Source organism: Corvus moneduloides, chromosome 3, assembly GCF_009650955.1.
Source record: "Corvus moneduloides isolate bCorMon1 chromosome 3, bCorMon1.pri, whole genome shotgun sequence".
Classification (NCBI taxonomy): Eukaryota; Metazoa; Chordata; class Aves; order Passeriformes; family Corvidae; genus Corvus; species Corvus moneduloides.
Window position 1 is genome coordinate 114,033,093 of NC_045478.1, and position 23,212 is coordinate 114,056,304.

The 23,212-nt window shown below is 41.3% G+C and overlaps 1 protein-coding gene across 1 annotated transcript in view; it reads left to right on the forward strand.

Annotated features, from left to right (window-relative positions):
* Positions 1-18,321, forward strand: part of KIF16B (kinesin family member 16B) — a 171,806-nt gene extending 153,485 nt beyond the window's left edge. Inside the window, 2 exon segments of the mRNA XM_032103634.1 lie at positions 16,904-16,945; positions 16,947-18,321. Of these exon segments, the coding sequence (XP_031959525.1) occupies positions 16,904-16,945; positions 16,947-17,135 (231 nt within the window). The 3' untranslated portion in view covers positions 17,136-18,321.
* Positions 18,322-23,212: the final 4,891 nt, after the last annotated feature.

The window sequence follows — 23,212 nt, forward strand, 5'->3', positions numbered from 1 at the left end:
TGGAAGATAAAAGGAAAATCTTCTCTTTTTTCACAGGCATGAATGCACACCAGTAGCACTGCTGGTGCAAAAGCAAACCACTGCAAGTGTTGGTTTTAATGTTTGATAATCCTAGAGAGGATTGTTTCATAACCATAGTCTGAACAACAGAATGCAATATCTTGGAGTGATGGCTTTAATTTCCCACTAGAGGAATAGGATGCAGTGGGATCAGGGAAAGAAAGCGCATAGATGCATCCATGAAGACAGGAGAAGAGTGTGTGTGGCTAGGCCATATTGTGAATATCAGTTATATGAAATCCATGTCATAGATCATTTTCTAACTTAGGTATAGTCAGTCTGCACCAGGTGCCTTTCATAACCTCTAGTAACCACTGAAAAATTTTAGAACAAAAATAACTGCTTTTCAGCAACAGCACTGAAGTCTTGCTGCCAGACAGTAAGACTTTGCAGTTAGCCATCTGAAAGCAAGTTCACATCAGGTTCCCATTTGTCAGCGCATCATTAGGGCAGCCCAAGGCACATGGCTTTTCTGGTTTTGAAGCATCAACCCTCAAAGAGGAGTTGCAGCAGTTCTCAGCAGCAAAGCATTTAATCTTTTTTTGGGTGGTTCTGCTTCTTGTGTGGGACCCTGTTGGCTTCAAAAAATGAATAAATAAAATTTATTTTACTTATTGGCTACAGTCACTAGATACAAAGAAGCAGAACTTTGCATAGGTCAGCCATTGATCCCATACCAATAAAATGTTACTTTGATTAAATACCGTAGACCTTCAGCTAGCCCACAGCAATGCAAGATATTATTCTTGTAATAGAAACACATGGTAAAGATGTTAATTTAGAAGGAACAAAAGCCTGAGGTTATTTTCTGGATGAGTTAATTTTAAGCTCTGGTTTGACAGGCTACTGGATGCAAAAGGAATGGTAAGTGTGGTCTCATTTGCTCAAACTCTGGGCCGAATTCAAGATCAGGTCTGAAGCTCTTGCTCTGCAGAGTTTTCTAGAGGTAACTTGGCATAATATATGTACCCCTTTAGAAGAATTTTGGTGGTTTTTTTCTTTAGGTGTGTAGCTTCAGGTCCCTACCTCAAAAAATGATCTTTTGTGATCAAATGTTTATCTCCATTACAACCAAAGAATTAAATAGGATTTGCAATTTGGATGCCTTTTTATTTTTCTCTCTCCTTTTTAGATATTTCAGCATATCAGAAAATAAGGAGGTATGTTTATCATGATTTAGCAAGTTTAGAAAATGTGACAGCATATAGTTTGAGCCCCAGTTTAGTGCCACATCCTAATGTGTTTTGCTGTCAGGACGGAATAAATTTCCCAACATCCTCCTACAAATGAAGTTTTGAAGTTGTGTACATTCATCGCAATCTCCAGTAATGGCTCTGCACATACAGATGTGGGCAGATGAATAAAAGGAGCGCTCAGCCAAGGAGACTGGGTTGAATTTGGTGCTACCTGTTTCCAAAACAAGCATATCAGTCATCCTCTGGCATGTGATTTCACCAGAGGAAGCAGAGGGTGATGCGTGTCAAGTTGTTTGGTAGGTGTTTGCCAAGCCCACTCCAGCAGATGGCACACTGTCGCTACTGGCCCAGGGATGTGTGCTAAATTCAATCCTGTTGTTCTTTCTGAATAAATTTTGACAAGACTTGTTTTGACTTGTGCTCTGGAGAAAAGATTGGTTTCCTTCATTAATCAGGTCTGTTTTGGTCCTTTTCAGTATGGCCATTCACTTCCCAAAGAAGACTCACACTGATAGACCACCTGTAAATCATAGCCCTTGCTGCCTTTTTTTTTGCTTCCCTGCCAGCCTACAATTCAGTTTTCATTGGAGCTGCCTACAGCCAATAAATGTAAGCTTTTAGCATGCAGACATTGTAAGAAATATTAAGTCCTGTGGATTTTAAATTAATTTTAGGCAGAGTAAGATTGTAATTTGGGATGTAGACTGACTTCAGAAGTTAATTCAATTGATGTGGCATAATAGTAATTCAGCATAGTGTGCTCATGCCTTTAGATTTGCACAGAAAAATGCTCCAAATACCTATAATGAATAGTTTGGGTTTTGAAAACCTGAGAGAGCAGTTTCACCTTTAATCATAACTGGCATCTCTCAGAATGCTTGCACATTAAGAAAATGCAAAAAGGTATATGAATTTGAGTAAATTTAAGTACCACCTTGGGTAAAATTAAATTTCAGTGGCACTCAAGCACTTCTGGAGATGTAGAGGTAAAATCTGCTTCACCTGTACAGCTTTGGAGGAAACTAACTCTGATTCAAGGAATCTGCGTTATGCTGTGCATGAAAAACATAGAGAGACTTTCCCAAGAGGCTAAAATTTTAAGTCCTGGTATTTTTTAGTGCAATTTAGCTGCTTAAAGAAGCTTGATTTTTACCTGCTTAGTTCCAAAGTCATTTAGGTATCTCTAAACATGCCCAAAGGAGTGCTGTATGGTGGGTGCTTGTGGAATTTGCCCCTAGGCAGCTCAAAACTGCTAACTCTCTGAGCTGAGGGAAAAAAAATGAAAAGAGAACCCAAAAAGGGAAGAAAAGCCTTTGCCTAAACAAGGACCAGATAGCCCAGAAAGTGAATACCCTGTAGCAAAAAAACTGGAAGCTGCCTGAGAGTGACAGTTTTAAAAGCACCCACGATGACAACCCCTCCACACACAAGGTTCCCATTTTGGTAGGTCTTATGATACAGTAACAATATTGGGGGGTGCAGACAGATATGGAATACAATAATATTATGGATTACCCCAGGACATTCCAGCCCTTATCCCATATCATCTCATTAATGCCCAAATTAATACATTTCAACTGTAAACACATATATCTATACATATCTACATATAACGATATACAAATACAATTATTTCAGTGGTCACTGACCATCCCCCAGGATATGGACAGAGTTCATTGCGTCCATGACTGATATGACTGGAGAAGTCCATTCTCATTGTCCTTGGTAATTAAAATATGCAGTGGCAGTGACATTCAGCAACCAATGGTACATTCCAACCTTACAGGCTGTTCTCACCCAAAGTTGAATCCCCCTGAGGTACACAACGTGTTTTCCCATCCTTCTGCGTAACCCACCAAGAGTAACCAGGTCCTTGAGCAAAAACAATCTCACAGATGGGTTTGCCTTTGCTCAAGGCAGAATTAATCCAAATGGTCTTTCCTAACATACCTCTCATATGCACAACAGGGACTTCATAGTCTTTGCTGCTATAGTCCTAGTGTCTGCTGTACACAGGGGTTTGGATTGGGCAGGGCCAGCTCAGTTAGTGGAATCTCTGTTGTTAACTAACCATGTAGCCTCTGCTAAATGCAGATCCCACTGCTTGATAGTCCTGCCATCCCTTGCCTTCAATGTTGTTTTTAAGTTCATTGCACTGCTCAACTTTAGCTGCAGCTGGTGCATGATAAGGAATGTGGTACCCCCATTCAATACTATATTCCCTAGCCCAGGTGTTTATAAGGCTGTTCTTGAAATGAATCCTGTTGTCTGACTCAATTCTTGTAGGGGTACCATGCCTCCTGGTACTTGCTCAAGGCCCAGGATGGTGTTCTTGAAAGTGGTGTGAGGCATGGAGTATGTCTCCAGCCATCCAGTAGTAGCTTCTACCCTTGTGAGTACGTAGTGCTTGCCTTGGCAGGTTTGCAGCAGTGTGATGTAATCAGTCTGCCAGGCCTCCCCATACTTACGTTTGGACCACTGCCCCTCATACCACAGCGGCTTCACCCTCTTGGCCTGATTGCATCACACATCTCACAACCATGGATAACCTGAGCTATGGCATGTGTGGTTAAGTCCACCCCTCAGTCATGAGCCCATCGGTATGTCACATCTCTTCCCTAATGGGCCCACCAGCTAGGAACAACTACCCCTTGTGTTGCCAGTCCAGGTTTACCTGACATCTTCATTTTGGCAGTCCAATACACCTGTTCATTGTTGTGGTGCTCCTCATTTGTCTTGACGCTTAGGCACATGGGCATCCACATGATGGACTTGCACTGTCAGCTTCTCTACCTGGGTAGCGATGCCTTGCCACCCAGATTGGTTTTCTACTATGCTGCCAGTTGGCCTTTTTCCACCTTTCCAGCTACCCCCACAGAGCGTTTGCTACCATCCACAAGTCATTGTGGAGGTAGAGCGTTGGCCACTTCTCTTGCTCAATGATGTCCAAAGCCAGCTGGATGGCTTCCAGCTCTGCAATCTGACTGGATCCATCTTGTCCTTCAGTAGCTCTCTTGACTCACTGCATAGGGTGGCCTGCACTCTGCTACTAGAGGAATGGAGAAAAATGCATTAGCAGTATCAATAGGGGCATCACTTTGCTGCCTTGGACTCTGGTTCATACTGAATTTCAAGCGTGTCTGGCATGGCAGCACTCAGTTTTGGTGTAACTTCATTTAGGCCATGTTAGGCTCCATTCCTCATCAGACTTATGCACAGGCCATATGGGCTTTTAAAGGGTGAATGAGTCTACTGACCATTCCCTGGCTCTCCAGTTCATGGATCATCTTATGTATGGGAATCTCAGAATCTCGGTGTGGTATTGCCTATGATGTATTGTAGTGGTGGCAATTGGTTCCTGCTCTTCTTCCACCCTCAGGAGTCTACTGCAGAAGGGTCCTCTGAGAGACCAGGAAAAAGTGTTCAACTGTCTAATTCCCTCTGCCTCCACAGCAGCTATCCAAAAGCCCACCTGAATCCTTCTGGTCTTTGAAATAACCACTCCTGAGGAAATCCATGCCAAGAATACACAGTCTGGACCAGTCACAGTAGGTGGTTTCTTCCACTCTTTTCCAGTTAAGCTCAACTCAGCTGCCAACAGAGTCAACTCCTGCCATGTCACCCCAGCAATAGAAATGGGTTCTGCTCCACGTGTCCTGATGGTATTGAAGTACAGTGCATCAGTGTCAACCTGGTATTCTTGTGGTTCTGGTGTACCAGGCCATCAGATCCACACAGTCCAATAGACCTGATTTTCTCTGGCCTCTATCTGGCTCTTTTAGTCCTGACTATTGTTTCTTTCCTGGGCATACCTTCTGGAGGTCCCTTCAAGGGGTTCAGACCTATCATCCTCCGCTCTGTTATGCCTAGCAGTTTGGTCTTGGGAAACTGGAGCTACATTCATTCTGGTGGAACTCCCCTTGCTAGTTTCCTCCTTCAGTTTATGCACCATGCTGCCAGGACAGAAGTGGACTTTCCATCCATCTTCTCATGTTTTCCTCATACTCACACAGAAAGAACCACAGGTGAGCTTGTGGGTGTACCCCCTCTCCCTAGCTGGGGGATGTCTGCTTCTGATAACAGGGGCTCTGGTTTGTACTGACAAGGCTTGGAGAAGGCCCTCCTTAAGCTCCTTGCTGAGTTTCTGATGGGTCTCTGCAATCTTGTCTTCCAGTTTCCACATACGTTCCATCAGGTCTTTTTCCACAGATGACATTTGGGCTTCTGATGAGCCATGTACAGGGTCTTCATACACTTGAAACCTCCTTGTCAGAGCGCCCATTGTCTTGTCCTCCTCAATCCACCGCAGTGGTGCTAGGGCACAGGCTTGTGTCTCTAGTCATGAGAGTTTGAGCCACATCAGTGTTGTACCTTTTACCAGGTCTGGACTCTTAGTGGTTGGTTGTCATATGAGAGAAGGAATCTCCATCACAACCAGTTCTTGCAAGCATTGGGTACCTTGCTTGTGGTCTCCAAAGGCCTTGCTGCAGCTGGAGGTCTTCTGGGCAAAGGTACCTGTCCTTCAGGACTTGTTAAAAGCAGCGTTCAGAGGCTGAGAGCTTCAGGTCTCCCTGTGGTTCCCTGATCAATACTCACATCATATGACAGGAATCCCAAGTGCCTTGCTTCAGTGCTGTCCAAAATTCTACCATTGCCTGTGGTGTCCCAGACTCAGATCAACCAACTTAATATAGACTCATTGGGCTGTCAGGTGAGATCTTTTCTCAGATTGTGAAGAACTTTCTAAGGACAAAGACTCAGTAATTATTTCTCATTCATCCTGCTGGCTGTGAGAGTCCTGGCTTCCTGTCAATCATTCATCGTGCAAATGGATTTGGTTTTAGATTTCTGTCTGTGGACAGGAGCAATTGCTATTAGCTAGGCTGCCCTTCTGGTTTAACTGCAGCCCGACTGACCAGGGTGTCTGCTGATTTGTTCTCCTGCCTCTCTGGCTGTACCTGCAGTGTGTGATAAGCATTAACTAGGGCCCAGCACTTGCACCTTCTTCTCTTTAGATCTGTCATCACAATTTTTTTTCAGGTATTACTTCACCTCAGCTGGATTCTGAATTTTTTCGGGGGAAAGTTCCAAACTATCAGGGCAGAGAATTCCTTCAGGGCTTGGCCTACATCCTCCCACATCCACACCACTCAGAATTTTCCACTACTGGGGTGCATCTCTGGACAACCTCTCTGGAAATCTCAGCTCTGATTTTAAACATGCTGCAGGCCATATAGAGGAGAGATAACAGAATTAAAAATGTGGTGTCTTTAACATCCAGAGGCTACTGAACATTCTCGAAATGTTCATGCCAGACCTGAAGGGGAGAGAAGGACATAAAGGCTGGGAAAAACTATCCCCTGCTTTTCCCGCAACTTGGCTGGGTGCGGTTATTAATAAACTCCCAAAAGAGGCAGCTGAGATCAGGACAGGAAAGAGCAGAGAATACACATCCCAAATAATAACTCTCATTGCCTCTGATGTTATCTTTTCATGCGTTATTGTCACAGAGTATATCAACACAGCAATCCTGGTTTGTGGTCCCTGATGTGAAAAAGATATATATATACCTGGGGCAGAATTGTCAGTATCTATGAATAAGTATACATACCTAAGTGCCAGAAAGCCATTATTAAGGCGGGCAGCATGGTGCCCAGTGAGTCTTGTACCCAATACAAGGTCTTCAGGACAAGAATGTTATTTTTTCACTTTCTCTCTTTTCCCCATTAAGTTGGGCACCAAATTTGTCTTGGTTTGAGACAATTTTAAAGCACAACACTATGGAAAGAGTTGTCTCCCCTTAAGGGTTCAAACAATCCCTTCCCACCCATAAGGAATGAGATACTATTAGATAAGTGAAGAAATAACAGTTTACTAACAAGCAGAACAGCAACAGACAAAAAATAATGGTAAATAACTGCTATATACAAAATTGCCATGTCTCGTGACTGCCCCCCAGAATGGAGAGAAACACGAAAATGCTGGGGACATCCCCCATTCCCCAAGATGGCGCTCTGCACCCAAGCGCATGGTTTGAATGACAGAGGGAAAGGTGGTGTCAGTCTTGCTCCCATGCCCATCCTCACTCTGCTTATCTCCCTGACATCTAGAGGTCAGATTGGTATTCTCCAGACCAAAGGGCTAGAACACACGGAGGGACTTCACATTCCTTGCAGCAAGAGACGACAGGGCAGGCAAGGCAAGGCATCTGGGCTGGGACGACTTGTGGTCCTCCTTGGCCAGGCACCATTGACAAGTTGGAGCAGCTTGGACTGGAGTGGGGCTCAGTGGCAACACTTGGGTGCCGGTGGAATTTGCCCCAAGGCAGCTCAAAATGGCTAACTCTCTGAGCCGAGGAAAAAACCCAAAAAGTGAACCAAAAAGAGAAGGAAAGCCTTTGCCTGAACAAAGACCAGGTAGCCTGCAAAGTAAATACCACATGGCAAAAAGAACTGGGAAGGCGCCTAAGAGTGACAATTTAAAAAACACTCATGATAACAACCCATCCACATGCAGGGTTCTCATTTGTAGGGTCTTAAAGATACAGTAACAATTTGGGGGGGCTGCAGGTAGATATGGAATACAATAACATTATAGATTATCCCAGGACAGAGCTACATTACATTTTTGGTAGGAGCTTTCAATCTCATCTCCTCCCGTGTAGCTTCTTAGCTAACAGCTTCAGTCCAACAAGTTAAGAGTTTGACTGTGTCATAGTCAAATTGCAAAGATATTTGCTAGTAAATTAAAAAAAAAAAGTGACCTAGCATAATATGCCTACTTGCATTATTTCTGTTAAGGGAACTTGCAGCGTAGAATTTTGTTTTAGATGAAAATTGGTGTGGGTGTTGGAGTTTTATGTAGACTTGTAAGACATGCCAAAACACAGGGTAAGGTAATACTGATTGGGCCTGTTCTCAGTCTATTTATTTATTTATTTATTTATTGGCTGACTACTAGGCATTACCTGTAAAAAGCATCACTTCTGATTAGAACTAATCAAAGTGAGCAGGAAGGGTTTGATTAAAATGAGCCAATCCTTGATTCCTGGTTTGTGTTTATCCAGCTATGAGGCTAATTAATGCCTGCCAACCTGAAGCAAATAACTCCCCTCCTTTTAATATGATGTTGATGCCTTAAGAACCTATAAATGAAACAACACACACTTTTGAGATAAGTATAGGAGGTAATGTAAAGCCTGGTCTTTATTGGAGGCCTCCAGGGGCAGATACGGAAAATGTCCACAAAAGCCCACCCCCACGGGGTGAATACAGTTTTTAAAAGTTTAGCAAATGAGCATAATTGATAAAAATCACCAATTAGGAGCACAAATGGTGATGCAATTCCTGCCCAGTTCAAGCCCCTTCTAAGTCCTCCCCCCTTAGATGGAAACTGAACTTGTTTATGAAAAATATGTCTTGAAGAGCTGTTTTTTGGCCTTGTTTCCTAAGGAGAACCAAGATAGGATAGGGGCTTTGGAATATGTTCTGTCTTTCTGCCTATCAGGGCAGGAAAAGTACTGGGAAAACTAGCTACAAAATGCAGTAATAGGCTACAAAGCTACAAATACGTGTGTAAAGAATGCAGAGAATATATAAAAGAAAAAAGGCAAAAAATAATCCGGCATCAATGTGACTATTGCAGTGGTGACTTGCCATTTTCGAACATGTGGATCTGTCTTTATTCTCCTAAAAAGTGTATACACAAATTGTCCGCAGCTTGAGCAAGGTCTCTGGCACCAGGGGCAGACATGTTCTGGAGGCAGTTGTCAGCTTTTGCTACTCAAGGAAGCTTTGCACAGGTTTGACAGTGGTCTAATTCTGCAGGGTATTTTGTGAGGAGAACCCAGCCATTCTGGTCTTTCAGCAAAAGATAATGGGCCAGGTGTTCCTGTCATAATTATAGAAGTTTTCTCTCCCAAGTTTTTCTACAGAAATAAGATACTTTAGGCACCAGGTAGTCTCCCAGGCAGTAAGTCTTTTTTCCATTGCTCTGAAATCACAACTGCACAAAATGACCTAAGGATATGTGCAGGAGATTAATGTGTTCAGATCCACAGGTGACATTAGGTACTTCTGAGGGGCCTGAAATATCACTTCGGATATTGAATATCACATGCTGTTCTGCTCACGTACTTTACTCAAATCTGCTTTATAATATCTTGCAATATATGCCAAGGTGTTGGGGAAAAAAATTGAAGCTTCATGTTTTCTTTATTAGAAAAAGAAAACAGCCACAAAAGACCAAAATGTTTCTGAGCAAGTTATATCTGGTGAGTGGAGTGATGCCTTTTCTTGGTCTTAAAATCAAGGAGTCATACACGGTTAGAAGGGCAAAAGGGATTTTACCTTGGTATTTATTTTAAGGATCCATAGGCGCACACGTCCAGGTCATGTGCATTGAATGCACCCCGCCGAATACCCCCTCCGAAAGGTTGTGTATAACATTATAGGTTTTACTATTAGCATATCTATCAAAGATTCCCCAATGAGAGGCTCAAGTGAGCCCCCCTCCCCAAGGAGCCTTCCCCTGGATGGTTCTATCTTAGTTTACAGAATATGTTCTGGAGAGGACCTTGGGGTCTGGGGCACACTGATCCCTAGCTACGAAGCTTCTAAAATGTTTAGTCTCTTAGCTTGACAAACAAGTCCAAGATGTAGAGAAAAAGCACTAAGAATACAGAAGTTGTAAAAAAGATATAACAGGGTATAAAGAAAAGGCAAAAAAATCTTCATGGCATCAGGAGAATTGATCTAAATTTGGAATTGGTGGAAGTGAAGATATTAGTTGTAGTCTGGTACAGTCCCCCATCCTTTTGGACTGCTGTCCTCCAAAGCACTGGTACCGCATATTCTATAGTCCTGCTATCTGCAAATTCTTTCCTGCTTGCTCAAATTTAATAAATCCAGAAATGGAGTCTGAAACTATGGGGAGACCTATCAGAGCATTAAGCTAGCAATTACTCAGTCCTATTGGCCCAGTGTCTTGGTTTAAAAGCCAGGTGTCTGCCAAGGAAGGCAGGAACCTTCCTGGAATGGGGAATATGAACCCCTTCTCTCCAAATTATTCTAACTTTGAAATCAAGGGGCTTTCAGGCAAAGACATGGGAAAAGAGTAACAGTTCTTTACTAGGAAAAAAAAAAATATAGTATATAGTATATAGTAAGGTATACATAAGAAGGCAAACAAACAATGACAGCAGCAACAACAAACAAAACCAGAAACCCAGCACCAGCCTTCTCAGTTGTGAGTTTCCCCTTGGGTGCAGTTCCGCTTACAGCCGGCAGCGGCGCTGGTGGCTCCCAGCCGGGAAGGGCGGGTGCAATGATTCCTCCGCAGCTGCAGGGGGTGCGAGGCTCAGCCTCCTCGCCACATGACAATGGCGACTGAGGCGACAGGGAAAAGGGGAGGTGGCTCCCTTTGCAAAACGCACGGGGAGCAGCCGGTCTCAGTGCCACTCCAGGTGGTGATCTGGACTGTAGCAGTAACCTCGGCCAGCTGGAACAGCAAAGGTTAGCTGAGCTGGGGCGGCAAATGAAGTGTAGCAATAACGCCGAGGGGTGGCAGGAGCAGCAGGGTGTTCGGGCGGACATGGGGTGTCGAGTTAAAGTGTAGCAAAAAAAAAAAAAAAAACCGAAGCAGAGGCAGAAAACAGCGGGGCTGGGCAGTGGCAGCCGGCTCCTGCAAACAGCCAGGAGATGCTCCCATCTGGAGAGGGGGGAGAGGGGGAGGGGGTCAGGGTCCCGGGTTTCTCCTGAGGCACCCAAGCACATAGTGAAGGTTCCTCCCAGTGAGATTGGGTATTGAAAAGGTCTCAGTTCAATGACCGCTCTTGTGAAGAGAGGCTCACCCACAGTAAGGAGAAGCAGTAAAAGGTGCAAAACTCCATAGTAGCAGCAAATTCCTCCCCGCAGCTGCAGTCCAGCACCAAGACAACAACTGTCTCTCCTCCAATCCCAGAGAGAGAAAGCAAGAGCTGAACCCAGCCCTTGGCCCCCAGCCAAGTCTCGAAGCATCTCTGCCCTTCCTAATAGAAAGCCCCCCAGCTAAAAGACTGCAGCCAACTGCACCCCTTCCCCCGTCCTCCTCATCCTGGCCACGTCTTTTGTCTCTTAAGTATCATCGTTCCCATCTCTTAAGCAACAAATAGGAGAAAAATTCCTGGGAGAAATAAAAAAAAAAGGAAGAATCCTAACCTCCAACACCCAGTTTAGCCTTAGGTAGTCCCGGAGGGAAGGGTAGATGGTTTGAGTGGAAGACATAAGAGGGAAGCTTAACTGTGGTGAACTGACCTGTGACCTGCAGAGCTATACTTGCAGACTGTAGGAGAAAGCCTGCTGGGATCACTGCCTCCAAAACACTTCAGTTTGGACAACTTGAATGTGCTTTGGCATTTAGTGTCAGAATATTTTGCATGAGAAAACTTGCTCCCTATGGGACTCAGTTTCTAAATGAATTTTCTATGCTGTGGCTAATGGCTGTCCTTGTCTTCCATACCTAACCCAGATAATCGAGTCCTGGGTGGTGATTGAGATGTGGTGCATGTCCTGGATGAAGCAGAGCTGGCTTAGCTTGCAGCCCTTTTCCTAAGAGTTCCCATCTTCTGCATTCCAATCCTAACTTATTCTCCCTGTAGAGTGTCTTAATTCTTTTTTGCCAGTAAAAACCCCTCAAAAAAAGCAAAAAAAAAAAAAAAAACAAAAAACAAAAAAACAAAAAAAAAACCCAAAAAAACCACAAAAACCACAAGGAAGAAGCAATCCAATGAGAAGTTTGAATCCTATTTTTCTTGGTAACTTGTATATTTTCTGGTCAAATTCTATATAAGCAATCTCCTTAGGCAGGGCCTTTCGCCAACCTGAAGTCTCTGTGGGACACCACCACTTGTCAGTGCCATTTCAGCCCAGCCTTATTTTTGTCTGTAGGATGTAGTTAGAGACGATAGCTGGCACTTCTGCAGTATTTCATATTTTGAAAAACCACCTTGGAAGTAATTTTTTTCTTTTCAACTCATCAATTGAAGTGTCCAAAAGAGAGAAAGTTGGTTAATCTGGAGAAGGATCTCCAAATGTTGATTTTCCTTTACAGGTGCCCAACAATTTTTTAGGAGACAAATGCAGAAGGACACGCCTTCCCATTTCTGCATTCCAGCAGGCTCCTTTTACATGCCTTGTCTTTTACACAGATCCTTGTTTTTGTGATCACAGATTGGAAGTGAATCATGTGCCTGTCTGCTTGCTTGGGGTAGAGTCTTTCTTGGGGAGATCTGACTTTGCAAATACTTAATTACAACATAATGTGATTTTTTAGAGTCAGGGAATATGCTTCAATCTGTCTGGTTTTGAGGGTTTTTTTGGTAATCGGATTCATATCCTCTAGAAAAGAGCTGTGATACCTGTGTATGCTTTGGTGTGTGAATAATTCAAATCAAGATCTGATTTAAAGCCTGCAGCACTTAACACTAGTCAATGGAACAATTATGTGATTGGTGCTGAGAGGAACTAGCATCTATATTAGAGGGAGAGAGGGAGCCTATGTTAGAAGTTAGATGAGCAAGTTAATTAGTCCCGCCTCTGTCACCAGTGACCTTTTGTGATCTTGTGGTAAAGCTTTTGACTGTCAAATTAACATGTAGGTGTTGAAAAGGTGGTATTGTCTCAAAGAAGAGAAGCTATTGTCTCAAAAAGTCCCAAAGCCTTGTAAGGTTTATCTTATTAAGCTTTCTGGTGCTTTCAGCTCTGGCATATATTAGCAGGTAGTATTTCTAATGCTGATTTTAAAACATAACTTCTTAAGTATTTTAAGCACTGACTTTTTTTGAGGAAATTGCTAGAAATAGCAGTATGAAAGCAAAAGCTCAAAGTGTTTTCAGTTTCTGAAAGTACCAGAGTTGATGAGTTTTTAAACACACCAAATTTTAATGAAAAAATCCAGTTCTTGCTAAGCTCTGCTATTGGTCTCTGAGGCTATCACTATTAGTAATGGATTAGGAGAACAATGTCACTGAACTGAATTCCTCTTTAATATGCCACAATTGAAAGGATGATAAGAAAACTTTAAAATTTCAGAGAAAGATTTTGATTGTAATAACTTTAATAACTTTAAATTAAGTTATGGCTTTACATTAAAATGTATAAAATTATGAAGTCCCCACATCACAAAGTAGTGCAAAAATCATTAGAATGACTTTGTTGTGCTGATGAATTAAGCATAAGATGAATGCTGGCCTACTGCTAACAAGGTGAACCCTATTAAAATGATTTTTAAGCATTTTTAAGCTTTTAAATGGTTTTCCATTTTGCTATTCACATAATTAAAAGAGAAGGAAAACTCAGACTAGGTAAGAAAGAAGAACCTTTGGGCCTCATACCACTTCCTCCAGTTTTGGTTTCATTTGCAAAGTTAAAACTTCAGGTACAGCTGTCATAAATTTTAAGTTACAGGGCGTGAAGGTTGTATTGCCTTCAGAGAAGGCAAACACCACTGCTTTTCCTATTTTGGATTATTTTTTTAACCTGGCTTTCTATCTTTGTTTTGTACATGCGAAGAGTATTTCCAGTCTCTAAACTGGTGTTCCTGAGTGTGTTTAGCCAGAACACCAACATGATTGATGTGTAAGTTGCCCATTTTACATCTCTGTTACAGTGCCCAGGGTCCTGTGCCCTCACACCGAGACGTTTACAAACGTATCATTAGGATATTTTCCAGCAAACCAGCAGCATAGCAGGTCAAATGCTATTAGTGAAATGAAACTCCAAAGTGCATTTGGAAGAAACACTGATTTACCAGACTAAATAATCCAGAACAAATGGCCAGAGTCTTAACAAACAAAAAATGAGTAATAAAACCAAGCGTGTTGGAATATTTTGGCAGTTAACTAGTTTTTTCTTTCCTAGATAATCATGCAAACTAGTAGCTGTAACACAGTGCTTTGCATGCCAGGGCCAATGTTGCTGTCAGTAGGAAATAATGTCATTAATTTGTATAAAATTTGAACCTATGAAGGTATCCTGAGCTTGCCAGTCTCTGCTAAGAAATTTTTTTCAAGGACACATCAAAACAGTTCTGTAAATAGAGAAAAATTGTATCTGCTGCTGGAAATGGATTTTAATACAAAAGATTTGAAAACAGCTCTCCTCCTGCCCACTGAGTGCTGGCAGAGGAGATCCTTTCATCCAGCCGTGCTCCTACTCCAGCTGCTTGCAGTGGCCTCCTGGGCTGCAACGAAATGCATGCGGAATCCCTTCTGGATCTGTAAGGACCTTTTGTCCTTTCTGGCATTTGGTGTTGATGTGCTCCTGCCCCTCTTCCAGCTTGCTGGGACCCTCATCCTCTCCTTGTCACATCTGAATTTGGGAAGCATCTTTCCGTTCATTAGTAGGGAGCACTCTTCGTTTTCTCCTGTCACTTTCTTACACTTTACTGTCCATTGCAGCCAACAGGACAGAACAACCTTCTCCTGTAGTACTCTGCCACAGCTCTTTGATCGATGCTTGTGATGTGAGCACTTCTGCCATTAGTCACTGTTTTCCTTACTACAAGGGAACAATCCCAGCCAGCGTCTTTGGGCAGAGCAGCCTGTACTTTAAAGAAAGCAACAGCTTCTTTGTGTCAAGGGCACAGCAGCTCTGGGGCTATATTAACATATCAGCATTGCAAACAAGGCAAATGCAGATCCTGGGTTTTATAAGATGGCTGATTTGTTCAGAGGTGGTTGTTGAAGAGGCACATAATGTCAAGCCTTATGGCAGGAAACCGTCATACAAAATCATTCCATTATTATCTGGTAGGGTCTGCATGTTGCCATTTTCCCAAGGATCTTTTTCATGTTCAAAGAAACTGTGATATTCACTCATCAGCTCTGAGCACAGATTGTGGAAAAGAAGTGTACCTGCTGTTCCTAGTGTATACTTAGAGCAGAGAGATTTTTTACTTTGCCATTAGAACTATCATGCCAAAACAATGAGTAATGGCTTTACAGAAAAGACATGACAGTCAATTATCTGGCTATACATACCAAGGTGAATGCAGTAGGTCTTATGATGTGTCCAGTGAGATATTTTGGTACCTTTGAGCCTTTGGTAGTCATAAACTGGAGTTACTGCAGTAGTTTTTCAGCACAGTGCTAAAACTCTAACAGAATGCCATGTTCTACATTTGATTTTCTACCATATTCATCCTTCAGGCATTACTGGTTTGGGACTTTTTGTAAAGAATCCTTGTTTGAGAGCTAACTATGAAAAATGTTGATAACGACATCTGTTTCTCACTTTGAATTACATCTTAGTTTATTGGAGTTCATCTTGAAGGCATTTTTGTAATGAACTTTTCATGAACATTAATACAACTTTTGGCAGATCTGAATAAAATAGAAAATGTCACCATTTCTGCCAAGAGAATAGTTTTTGTTGCAGCTGCTTTTTTTTGTTTGCTCTCTTTGTTTGTTTCCTTCTTTCTGTGATACTAAAACAGCTGGTTTCTTAAATACATAGCAGGTTGTTACAGTTTGGAGGAATTCTTCTTCAGAAATGACTGAATAATTAGGACAGTTTCCTGAACAAACCACTTCCATGACCCCAAAGCCCTGCATTCAAATAACTAAATCTTGTGTTCTTCAGAGGAGAAAGTGCTTCTCTGTCTTGCAAATATATTTCCCATGTATCCAAGACTAGTGAATGATTTGAAAGGTATCTGTCTGTAATCAGTCTGTAGTACAGAAAAGGAGTTTGTGCTCCAGATGAGATTTCCCTTGCAGGTGTTTGGGTGACCCTGGATGTATTTTAGCATCTGTCAGATCAAATCTTTTACCTAGAGCATTTGTTCAAAAGTTTTTAGTTACTAAGTCATGATAAATGAACCCACGTATGATGGAAGCTTTGTCAGGTTTGTGAAAACTAACTGTGTTAATGTACATCCCCCAATTTCTCTAGGTACAAATGTGACTGCAAGTTGCACAGTAGTTGGTGAATATTAACTAGGGAAAAGGAAGGGAAGGGAAGGGAAGGGAAGGGAAGGGAAGGGAAGGGAAGGGAAGCATCTGCCACATGCTTCTCATTTGTAAGACTTTAAAAAAAAAAAGGAAAAGAAATTTTAAGGGCAGCTCAGTGAAAAGATGCTGGTAGGTTCTGACATAATACAGAATTCATGCAAATCTTTCTGCAGATAGCCTTCATCAAAACAAATCCATTCAATGCAAGGATTGTGGAAGCTTCATGAGGGAAAGATTTTTAAGTCCTTTTGTGTCCATATGTAGTGAATGTCCTGCAGAATGGATTTGAGGTTTGCACCTGCTGTAGTGTTTTGGTAAATGCTAGATAACCGTATCAGCATGTCATGATTAGCAGAAAGCATTACATGACTGCAGAATAAACCAGGAAGCATCACACCACACAACCACAGAATAAAAGAGTTGCTAAGCTGGATGTAGGAAGGAAGTGGAAATTCTTCTTTTCTGCTTTTCCTGAGCCTAATACAGACATTTCAGTAGACTGTTTTATAAATGGATTTAAATGCTGAGGGTTATTGAAAGGACTATTCACAGCCCATGGAGATCTTTTTGGGGCTTTTGCTGTTCATTTAATTTGTCAAAGTCATTGTAGTCAATTTGATAAAGTAAACCTTATGACATTTTACGTTTCATTCCACAGAAAATACCTCAGGAGCTTTTCTCTGCAATGCTGAAGTCCTCCATCATCTCCACTGCACATTGATAAAGTGGGGCTAACGTTGTCAAAATACACCATCTGTGAATTCTCACCCTTCTTCAGGAAAGGTGTTTTTGACTACAGCAGCCATGGACCAGCTAAGTTTTATGCCAGGATCCTTATGCTGGAGGAGTATGGTTGGAGTGATGCCTTCACTTTTGTGCGAGAGGAATAAGGAAAAGAAAAAAAAAGTGTCTCCTCCATACCTGGAAAGTTGCATCCAACAAGCACCAATTAGAGACAAGCTACACCCCCACACTATCATGTGTCCTTCACCAGCTCTCAAGTTAGTGCTTGCATTCTCCTGGCATGAGGTATACAGACATTTTGTGTAAGTTGTTCTGTTAAATACTGTACAAAGATTCTGACTCTTGTGATGAGCTTGGGATCCCCTCCTTGGCAGCAGTGCTTCCTTCCCCATTTGCTCAGATAATTTTGTTCTGGCCGTTGCAGAGCATCTCATGTTTACCATGGCACTGTGTCAGGCTGACAGAGGGTTTCTAAGCAGCCTTTTGGTTTCTGGTCCAAGCTGTTCCTTAAGAACAGTTCCTCTTTGTTTCTTTATAGAAGTAACATGTTTAAGGTAATGCTCATACTCCACTGTTGTTTCATTTTCTTTCCTTCCAGATACACAGTTTAACTATTTCACTGTATAACTGTATAGTTTTTCTCAGAAGAATTAAAGGGCCTGGGTAACCTGAATGCTTACAAAAATACATGCAGCAGGAAGAATATAAATTTAAAGCCTCTCAAAGTCTTCCACGCTTGGTTGTTTGAACACCAAACAAATGAACAAATCACCCACCATTAATAAAGAAGCAAAGGAAGCAGTAGTTACTGAAGAACATGGTCAGCATCTTTTCAGATTTCATAATCATTCAGACTGTAAATAGAAACTCTGCACTGTACAGAAATAGCTATGCATAAAGCTGATGCAAAGTGCTATATATTGTTTTTTAAATACCTTCTTCACAATAGTTGTAAAATCTGATGTTTATTTGCATCAGTTAAAATTTGCAGGATTTAAATAATAGTACTTTAAAATGACTCAGGACTTATTCAGACTTGCACATGTATATACAAGTAGAACTCATTTTATATTGCTGCAGATCCAAAAATATGTATACACTATGACTGGAATTGAGTATGTATACATGCTAATTGTATAATTGGTTGTATAAAAATCAGAATTGAATGACTCCCAGTTATTAAAATGCATAATGAAAAGTAAGTTTTGTGTGCCATTTGTTCAGAGTGTGAAGCATTTTTTTCTGAGTTGACATCATTGACTGCTGGTAAGTTGTGGTAATCAAAATACTTAATGTCATAGAAAATTATTATTAAAACCTAAAGTAACAACACTGGTGGCATTTTTATTTCATGACCTAAATTACAGGAACAGTAGTGTTTTACATTTAATATGATACATTCATGGTCCTGGGGGAACTGGCCAAGGAAGTGGCTAAGGGCACTATCCATCATATTTAAGAAGTGATGGCACTCTGGTGAAGTTCCCACTGACTTGAAAAGGGGAAACATAACCCTCATTTTTAAAAGGGAAATGAAGAAGACCCAGGGAACTACAAGCCAGTCAGTCTTGCCTCAGTGCCTGGCAAGATTATGGAGTCAGGTCATTTTGGAAACTGTGCTAAGGGCTTATGGTAAATAATGCGGTAATTGGTGACTGCTAGTATGCCTTCACTAAAGGCAAATCATGCCTGACAAATCTGGTGGCCTGGGAAGACCTTCTAGAACCCCTTCCCATACCTACAGGAAGCCAGCAGGAAGCCTTGAGAGGGGACAAGGGCATGCAGGGATAGTGGGAATGGCCTTAAGCTGTTTTATTAGATATTAGGAAAGAAATTCTTGACTATAAGGGTGGTGAGGCACAGGCACAAGTTGTCCAGAGAAGCTGTGGGCAGCCTCTTCACTGGAGATGTTTGAGGCCAGGCTGGATGGGGCTGTGAGAAACCTGATCTAGTGGAAGGTGGTCCGCTGCCTGTGGCAGGGGCATTGGAACTAGAGGACTTTTAAGGTCCCTTCCAAACCAGGCCCTTCTATGATTCTAATGATGATGTATAAAAGATAACTGGGATTCCTTACTAAGCATAGTCTGCCACAATAAGCATCTCTAATTAAAATCAAAAAAGAAAAAAAGAAGATATTAGAATGGATGATTGAAATTTTTAGAGTATTTTTATTATTTTGATTCATTTCAGGGAAAACAAAAGTTTGGGTAAGATTTTTAAGCCCTATTATCAGCAGGGTAGGATTTATTGCCTTTGAATAAGTCTGACACTATCTGACTCTAGCTGACTTAGGTATCTCAATACCTTTGATTGGGAAGCTAAGCATTCCTATCAAACCTCTTTGATTATCAAACTGTTCTTTTTCTCTGGGTCCTGGATGTTCCTGGACTCCCTCATGCACTGGAGCACTAACTTTGCCTGTGCTTGATCACTAACAGGGACCCAGCCTCATGATCCTTGCTCTGCCTAGTGCCTGTATTACACCTCTCCACGCTCTCCCAGGGCTCTCTGTGCACATTTCCTCCCCATGACCACAAGTCTGTGTCTTCCCTTCCTTCTTCATTCTGCTATTTGGCTTTGCTTGTGCTTCCCAAATCAGAAAGTGGAAATTGGATGCTTGCTGGGTTCCTATGGTGAGCTGAGTAACTGGAGTTTGGAGTTGGCGGCAGGTTAATGGGAGATCGGTAAGTGCATTTGGCCGTCTTGCTCTGAGGCCCATATGAGTGCTTCAGAGGCAAAAATTTGGGATGATAAATGACCCTAAATACCACTTCAAAGCCAGTGACTATTCTGTTTCTCCTCCTTTCTTGGCCTGTTCCCCTTCCTACCTCATTGCAATGAAGTATGATAAAGAATTAATGCCTCAGAGTCTTTAGAAAAATGATTTTGCGTAACTGTAGAACATTATTTCCTGTGTGCCACTTCTAGCAGGCCAAAAAATGGCAAACTGCTTTATCTGCTGCACAGATAAACCCATTTCCTGCAGTTGTCTTTCCTGAAGAACTACTGGTGCGCCAAGCAAATCTCCATCGCACCACATGGTGAATGCTGGTTGTGGAAAGGCAAAAGCAAATAGGACTCCTAGAGGTAAGTATTTTGTGTCACTTTGGATTTGGAGAACCTGTTCAAGAAAAACTATAGTTAAGTCAAGTGAAAAATTTGAATATTAATGTTTTCCCACTTGAATTTAAAAGAAGACTTGTACTGGATTCCTGTCTACAGTACAAATTTATTCAGGGAGGACCAGATGCTCTGGTGGTGTAAACCTGTCGATAAGGTGTTAATTTATGTTTTATCTGGTTTATCTGACCTGCAGTGTTAAATGTGTACATTGCAAGTAACAAAGTAAAGGTGTGTTAATCACTCTATTTAAATGTCATCAAGTTAAAAGCTACAGAGTTTTGAATGTAAGCATGCGATTAGGACCACAACCCCAGGCTACCAGCTTTTCCCACCTAATCTATCTTTCACTGGTATCCACAGTTTAATCAATGATGGCAAACTCATGCTAAGCTAGGAGGCATCTTTGAATAATTGCATCATAAAAAATACGATGGCTGTTTATAACCTACAGTCTTTAAACCCAGGACTTCAGGAGAAGCTAATAGAAGCTGAAATGCATGTTGAGATTGCTAGCCATTTTCAAGATGTTCCAATTGCACATCTCTGTAGATATTCTCAGGCTCTAAAATTCTCCATGAATTTTATTTTCAACATACTGACACTTCCAACAACATTTTGAAAGTTATTTTCAGGGTGGGTTTTTTTTTCAAAATGCCTCAGTAGTTGAAAAATGTCCTTAAGTAAAACCTAACTTAAGTATCAGTCCTATATATATTTCAAGCAAAGTGTGTGTTTAATTACTTTACTATAATGGGGCCATCACACCCATGCAACTGAAATCATGCCTCCTTAAAAGTCACCAAACCACTTGGCTCATATCCTTGCTGAGCCTACAGCAGTTTTTCATCAATAGGATTGCACAAAAAAAGGCCAAAAAGCACACTGGGGGTGGTGCTTGGCTTTTTTTCCTGCATAACAATATGATCAAAATGCAAAAAATCTTTGAACAAAGCCTTCTTGTTGGTCTTGACCCTCTGCTCCTTTAACTAGAAGTGCTTTTCCCCTGAATATGCTGCTGCTCATAGGTAAAAGATTGAGCAGGCCTCAAAGCCCTGCTGATAAATGGCTCCTGGCAATCTCCTTGCTCGTATAGGTGGGAATGAGAAATAGGGTTGTATTAGACTGTGATAAAGCTTGAAATTTTATATGGTCCCAGCTCACAAAAGCCCCAAAATTGGAAAAAAATAAATTATTTTTAATGTAGCAAGTTTCTTATGTCCACCCCTGGGTTTATTTTCTCTGTGTTTCATTAGATTCTGGAAAAAAAAAAATGTTTGATAAGCTAAAGAGCAACAATTTTTTGGCTTTCAACCTCATAATGGGAAATAGATGTTCCTTTGCAGGAAAGGCGTCATGAGCAATTAAGATCTATGCAGTTGTACAGGCCCTGGTCCAGTTAAAGGCTTGAAGTCTGTATATATTTTCTTGGCAAAGCTGTAAAGTGAATTTTTAATGTACTGGGTTCTGCCACTTTTTAAAATTGTTGTTTTATTATTTTAAGAGATTTGTTATAATTGGTGGCAGACCAGCATGCGGTTGTAGATGTAGCTTTTTTCCTAGTACAATGAAAACAAAGTTGATTAGGAACAAAAATTTCATAAAATGTAATCAATTAAGGTTGGAAAAGGCCTCTAAGGTCATCAAGTCCAGCCATTAACCCAGTGCTACTGTGTCACCAATAAACCATGTCCCCAAGGGCCACATCCATGCATTATTTGAACATTTCAAAGGCTGGTGGTTCCGCCATTTCCCTAGGCAGCCTGTTCCAATGCCAGACTACCCTTTCAGCAAAGAAAATCTTTCTTAATATCTAATCTAGATTCCCCTGGTGCAACCTTGAGAAAGAAACAGGTAGGGAAAGTGAACTGTGACCTGAAAATGAATTTTGTGGGAAATAGGTAAACTTCCTTATGCCACCTGTCTAGTGCAGTTAAATCCATAAAAGAGGTTATCCAACTGGCTGAAAATACCCGATCACAAACAATACTTTTCTTTTGAGATTGAGTTTCAAAAACAGTTTTAAAAGGAATGTGTGGGGATGCCATATTAGGGAGAACATTAATGTTTGACAAATGGAGGCAAGATTTTGGATCATAAGCTTTAGCCTCATGTCTGCAGTGTGTAACAAGCTTAGAAGCAAAATGCAAGTGACAGCATGGGAAACCCTGTATCTTTTTTCTTCTTTACTACTTCGTTTTCTTATCAATACTGACACTTTTCTCCAAAGTCATGCTGACATTGGAGCATGTAGCACAGCTTTTTCACTCACACAGAATTCTGGCAGCATTTTGTTGGTTTGTTTTTTGAAACCAGTCTCAGAAAAAGAAATAGAAGAAAAAAGTTTACAGACTCTTTCAAAGTCCTTCTCAGTTTCTTTTGATAGCTTTTTCTATCATCTCATAACAGTTTGTCTGGGTGGCTTGTTCACATTCTTTGTAAGTTTTCAATTACTTCCATTCTGTAGTCTTGTTTTACAAATGGTTTATAAGAATGTGCTGGGAAGAGCTGAAGAGAAAGCAAACCCTTTATTATATGACAAATGGTAGTTATCATCTTCTGATAACTTGTTCTGATCTTCTGTTGCAAAGTGCAACATGCAGTTTTTGATCTTTTTAGATCTGAGCCTTCAAAGGTCTTGCACAACTACAGCTTTTTTGGGGTGTTATTGTACTTTTTTCATGATCATTCCTACATTCTTTTCCATTGTAATTAATGTCTGACATGAGCCTTTCTTCAAACAATGTTTTTGAGGGGAGAGAGCCTTCTACTTAATGTTACTGCCTTGTTTAGGTCTTTCTGGGACTCTGCCTCTTGTCACCATCCTTGCCCACCAGTGTATTTTGTCCATATTAACCTGTTTTAGTGTTACCTTGAGACAAGGATAACCTCTAGTAATCTGTTTGTCTGTTTCCTTAAAGGCATGGATCAAAGATCATCAATTGAAATCACATTTTAGTTGTGTTCTGCAAAAATCAATGTTCTTGATTTTTGGTATTGGGAATTACAAAAGTCAGAATCTCAAAAATGAGCAGGTGAAAATTGTTGATGATGTTGTTGTTGTTCTACCTGGGAAATCAGTGTGTTTTCCGGACTTCTGCAT